General features: G+C 40.1%; 1 protein-coding gene across 1 annotated transcript; it reads left to right on the top strand.

The window, feature by feature from the left end:
• Window positions 1-2,835: 2,835 nt before the first annotated feature.
• LOC145351357 (putative G-protein coupled receptor 139) lies at window positions 2,836-5,927 on the top strand. Its single transcript, XM_080200973.1, has 2 exons — window positions 2,836-2,860; window positions 5,032-5,927. Exons 1-2 carry the CDS (start codon window positions 2,836-2,838, stop codon window positions 5,925-5,927), a joined length of 921 nt encoding a protein of 306 aa, XP_080057099.1.
• Window positions 5,928-6,289: the final 362 nt, after the last annotated feature.

The following is a 6,289-nucleotide window of genomic DNA, read 5'->3' as shown; positions in this document are numbered from 1 at the left end:
CAACATTCTGCAGTGGCTTTCAATATGAAATATGCTCTGCTTTTGTATTCTTCCGAACCATGTGGCAACCTCAATTTTCCCACACTGTGTGTAACATGTCCAAGTTTTACCTCTTCATTTAATCTACATGGGAACTTTGTGTCTCCTCATAACGATGTACTTTTCTACCTGTCTTGGAATTTTCAGAAGGGTTGACTGTACTGAATAAATTCATATTGGTTGCAAGTCAGTGATCCACAAGGATTAATCTCTGTGAATTCAATACTTACTTTATACTAACCTTAAAATGAACTGTTTATCCCAATTCTATGATTCCTGTTTGTGAACTAATCCGATATCCATGCTAATCTCTTAACATGAAGACCTGCAACCTTTTATGTGGCACATTAACGAATTCTCGTTTTTTTCTTAGCACTAATACATTACTTCACTTGATGTCCATTACCGAATCTTTCTGCTAAATCCTCAGGGCATTCTAGTAAATCCTTAAAACATGATTTTCTTTCGTGAAACCATATTTCCTAATCTGGATGGTGTTCTGATTTTCTAAATTTCCTGCTGCTCTTTCCTTTAATGAATTGGGGGAAACAAATTGGGGGAACGGCAAATTGTGCGGAGGGTGTGGAGAGTCTGCAGAAGGATCTAGATAGGCTGGGCGAATGGGCCAGGAAATGGCAGATGGAATTTAATGTTGGCAAGTGTGAGGTGGTCCACTTTGGTAGGAAGAATGGTAGGAAGGACTATTACTTACGGGGCGAAAAACTGCAGCAGGCGACAGTGCAGAGGGACCTCGGGGTCCTTGTGCATGAGTCGCAAAAACCCAGCTTGCAGGTGCAGCAGGTGGTCAGGAAGGCGAATGGGATGCTGGCCTTCATAGCGAGGGTGATTGAATATAAAAGTAGGGAGGTCTTGCTGCAGCTGTATAGGGCATTGGTGAGGCCACAGCTTGAGTACTGTGTGCAGTTTTGGGCGCCGCACCTGCGCAAAGATATTTTGGCCTTGGAGGGAGTGCAGAGGAGGTTTACTAGGCTGATACCGGAGTTGAGGGGGTTGAGCTATGAGGAGAGGCTGAATAAACTAGGCTTGTACTCGTTAGAGTTCAGAAGAATGAGGGGAGATCTCATTGAGACGTATAAGATGATGAATGGGATGGATAGGATAGAGGTGGAGAGACTCTTCCCGCTCAAAAAAGACAATAGGACTAGGGGGCACAGCCTCAAGATAAAAGGGGGGCGGTTTAGAACGGAGTTGAGGAGGAACTTCTTCACTCAAAGGGTGGTGAATCTCTGGAATTCTCTGCCCGTTGAATGGTGGAGGCTGCCTCGCTAAATATTTTTAAGACGCAGGTTGATGGGTTTTTGATAAGAGAGGGGATTAAGGGTTATGGGGAGAAAGCGGGAAAGTGGAACTGAGCAGCGACAGATCAGCCATAATCTTATTGAATGGCGGGGCAGGCTCGAAGGGCTAGATGGCCTACTCCTGCTCCTATTTCTTATGTTCTTATGTTCTTATGAATTCAGGTATTTGCCCAATGACAGATATGAGGCCAATTGTAGTGGAATTTTCTGTTTTTTGTCTTCCTCATTTCATGGACAGACATGTGACGGTGCCATTTTCCAAAACATTGAATTTTTCAGAATCGTGATTCTGAAATAAATAATATGGACTGTATCTCTGCACCCTCTCGACTGCAGGCCTCAGATGCATGAAACTTGGATTATTTGGCCCGAGTATATTTCAGGCCCTTTTCTCTCCTTTTCAATTCCCACCGTCCATTTCACCCAGTGCGCTGTCCATGTCACCCGATGGTATGAAATACAAAGATGAACACATTTATGAGGAATTTACACGTTAGTAAGAGGCTTGACTGATCGTTATATTTTGAGATTTCATTTATTTGATTACACGTGAGTGTTAATACTACTGTAAAGGGCAGAAGTGGGCAAGAGTTTCCAGAGTTCGTTCAGGATAAGTTTACGGCAAGAACCGTATCATCTAAAGAGAAAGGAAACATTCCTGGATGAGGTGAGCCGAGCTGAGTATGCGGAAAATGTGAAAGACAGCAATGTTGTATCATTAGGTTGATGTTGATATTTCGGGAGGACAAGGGATGATTCCAATCATGATTAGTGAACTCTAATGATAGAATGAGAAGACATTTGGCGCAGAACACCTGCATTGCAAGTTCGGTGGGAGATATTGTCTGAATAACTGCTGGCGTTAAGAGGGAGATTTTCTTTGCAAATTTCACTAATCCTGTCAAGATGCATATTTAAATCACCCGTGATTACTGCTGCACTTTTCTCAGGAGCATTTTTTTTATTGTTATATACTGTACCCTACTTTGGAATTAAAGCTCGGGGCCCTCAACTTACTCCTAGCAGAATGTTCTTTCTTTTTTTATTTCCACCCTGATACAACCAAAATTTTTGTCTTTAATGCCAATATAATTTCTTCATGGAGCTTTGACGTTATATTTAACCAGTAAAGCAACCCCAGCTCATGTTCTACCATGTATATTCTTTTAGAATACTGAGTAGCTTTGGACATTCAACTCCCAGTCCTTGCACTCCTGACATGAGATCAAGGCATGGGAGTCATGGTGGTTGGAGGGTAATGATATCACTTTCGTTTGCTGTTAAATATAGTCTACAATTATGAATATGCATTGCCTATAATGACGGTTGCTTAGTAAATGAAAAAAAAACATTGATTCAATTTAGTCCCAGCATCTCGTGTATTCAATCCACAGGGAATTTATCCCGTTCTCCTAATGTGTTTGTTCTAATATAAAGATAGCAATTTTTAGAACACTTTTGCAACAGCTGTATCTCCATGGAGATCGAGGGAACGCATAAAGGTGAATGCACAGGGACGTGTCACTACAGATTTTAATTCAGAGGAATAACTTGCTCAGCAAAGGAAGAGGGCCATTCCACGCAGAAAATGCATCGACCTATTGAATTGGTCTGGAAAATATTCTATCCGTTGCTTGCCTTAGTTGGTGTTCCTGGTACGTAGCTAAAACACATTATATAGTGTAACTATGCATAAGCTTGTTTCTGCTTTAAATCTGTTTCTTGTCATGTTGCATTGCATTGAAGTGACATAATTATTTGGATTCTAATGAAATAAATAATCTGGAGAAACTAAATTTCGTGAATTATTCTTGTAGTCATGTTGTGTTGGAAGTACTATTTCCATCTCACCCATGACTTTCAGTTGTTGGATTCAGTGCAATATTGTTTCTTTTGATCCAAACATCGAAGTAGGGGGAAAAAATCATCAGGAACATGAATTTCCAAGGTGACGAGTTGACAAAAGTTATACTGAATATGATGACCAATTAGAATGTGGCATCTGACTTCAGTAATGAGAAAAAATAATGTTTATGAAGTTAAAATAATCTTGTGTTTGGGGTGGTAACTGGAGAGCAGATAAAGACTTGTCAATGGACAATATAATTCAATCTGGGAAGAAACTTCACTCATACTAAGGAAATTCAATGACTGAATTGTCTTGTTACGATTGATCTTCTTCCCCAAGTCTGGTCCTGATAATCATTAGGTCCTGGGTGCAGTGTTTTTAAGAGGTTATCTCTACAAATGTCATGAAATAAACATTAATATCTCTGGCCATGTAATACTCAAGTTTCGGATGTTAAAACATGGAAACTCGCCCCAACTGATTTACTTCAATCTTTATTTTGTCCTCAGTCTATCTTTATTACAGCTGGTCTAATCTCCATTCCTTCCTCGCCGTGGTTCAAACTCACTCCGTGAACATTTTTTCACATTTCATAAACGTTTGAAATACACTCCGTCCATGTATGTGTACAATACTTGAGAAGGATGTGAAGGCTTTGGAAAGTGTATAGAGGAAATTCAGAAGCCTGATTCCAAGCCAAATGAACTGTAGCTGTTTTGATGGATTGGAGAGAGTGGTCTATCATCTGCGGAGGAAATAAGGCTGAGGCGCCACTTGATCTGGTTGTTCAAGATGCCGAGGGACACAGATAGAACAAAATCATGAGAAATTGCTCCCAACTGAGAGAGCAGCAAAAACTAGAGAAGAGATGCAACATAATGGGCACAAAGTTCGAAAGAGAATGTGAGTTTATTTTCACTCAGACTGTTGCTGGAATCTGGATTGAATTTCCATGAAACAAATGATAGAGGAATATCCTTTCAAGGCATGGAATAGGAAATCGGCATGCAAACTAAAAGCAGTAAAGTGTAAAGTTACGGGGATAGGTCATGGTTCTGATACGAGGTTGAATATTCTTTCAGAGAGCCAGTTGCTATATAATGGGCCGAAAGGCTTCCTTCCATACTTTCAGTACTCTATGATTCTATGTCGGAGCAAATGTACTTTTACTCCACTCATGGAATAGAAGGTTGCCTGTGAAATATGTATCTTTGTATATTCATAAATAGTTTCGCCTAGTTTTCATGAAATTTAGGTTTGCACAGCCTCATAAGTGTTACAGGTATCTTATCCACATTCAAAATCTCAAACCCCTCGAAAATTTGAATTTCTTCTGTTGAGTCACCCCTTATCCTCCTCGTCTCCATATTATAGAGACGCGTTATTTTTAGCTAATCCACACCTCCACAGTTTTGGTGTGACTTCCGTAATAATACAACTGCGCCACAAAAATAAAATCACCTGAAGATAGGAACACAAACAATAGGCAAAGGGTTTTGAACCAAAAAGAACACAACTTCTCTTAATTTAGTAATCTTCCATGTGGAAAATAATGCTGCACTTTGATCATGCCTGAATACTAACATTATTATTCTTCTGAATATAAAACACTGAAACATCAACAGCTCCGTTCCAGAATCCAGGGATGGCCCGAAACAAATCGTTTTCTCTGATTGAGGGAGTGTTTTGAGTTTGCAAGGGAATCTGGAAACGTCGGAATCCCCATGCACGCTTCATTGCTGCAAAAAGAAAAGTATGCTCTGTGCAGAAAGGGAAGATGCTTATTGGTGGTTTATAATGTCTGTTCCTTCTTTTTATTTGCAGTTAACTCAGTGGCAATCATCATTCTGTCCAACGGGAAATGCGGCCTTTCCAGTTGTACCACGTGCTACCTGATGGCAATGGCCATAGCGGATCTACTGGTCATTATTACTGAGGTCATTCTCTATCGAATCGACGATTATTATTTCCCACTGAATTTCCTCACAATAACGCCTGTGTGTAGTGTTCGCTATGTCCTGCTCCGTGCAGCCACAGACTGTTCTGTCTGGTTCACAGTCGCTTTCACTTTTGATAGATTTGTTGCCATTTGTTGCCAAAAGCTAACATCAAAATATTGCACCAAGAAAACTGCGTCCACAGTTCTAGGTACAACGAGCACTTTGTTTGTTTTGAAAAATATTCCTATCTATTTTAGATTTGAACCCAGAAGAATTGTTGACAATGTACCATGGTACTGTTCCAATAAGCGAAGCTATTTCACTGACCCTAGATGGATTGGGTTCAGAAATTTTGAAAAGATTTTAAACCCGTTGATGCCATTCGGGTTAATTCTGTTGCTCAACGCTCTGACTGTCAGACACATTTTAGTGGCCAGTCAAGTCCGCAAGGGATTCAGGGGTCAGAAAAAGGCAGATAATTGCAATGATCCAGAGATGGAGAGCAGAAGGAAATCTATAGTTTTACTGTTCACCATATCTGGGAGCTTTATATTTCTGTGGTTAGTGTACCTTTTATATTTCTTTAATGCTGCTAGTAGCTTAGATGATCTTTCATTTTATATCTTTGAAAACATTGCATATATACTGCGCAATTTAAGTTGCTGCACAAACACATTTATTTATGTAGCAACTCAGTCGAAATTCAGAGAGCAGTTAAAGGGAGCAGTGATATATCCTGCTACGTCAATTATTAAATTAATTAATAAATGCAAACAATGAAAACAGCTCACAGCATCGGTGTGCTGCAATAGGTGAAATTCAGTGAACCAGAAGTAAAATATTTGGAAGGGCAAAAACGTGGAAGTATTACTAAGGATGGGTCAGGAGGCAACAGCCCATGACCCAGGAGAAAGGGCTGGAAAAAGAAACAATGAGTGGAAAATGCAGACAAAACAATAAACGGATCGATAAACACACGGGAGAAGTTTGAATGATTTGCAGCAACTACAAATTTGTAGCAGGTGGAATCGGACACACCAAAGTGACACAGCAAAATGGCGAGTGGTGGCATGCAGATTATTAGAAGGAAATAACGGGAGGTCTGTTTGTCTGTCTCTCTAATGTCCATCTATCCATCCATC

The sequence above is a fragment of the Carcharhinus amblyrhynchos genome, chromosome 13 (genome assembly GCF_965287045.1).
Source record: "Carcharhinus amblyrhynchos chromosome 13, sCarAmb.v2.hapA, whole genome shotgun sequence".
In the NCBI taxonomy this organism is placed as follows: Eukaryota; Metazoa; Chordata; class Chondrichthyes; order Carcharhiniformes; family Carcharhinidae; genus Carcharhinus; species Carcharhinus amblyrhynchos.
The sequence above is the reverse complement of the archived record's forward strand: the minus strand, read 5'-3'. Positions and strand labels throughout refer to the sequence as shown.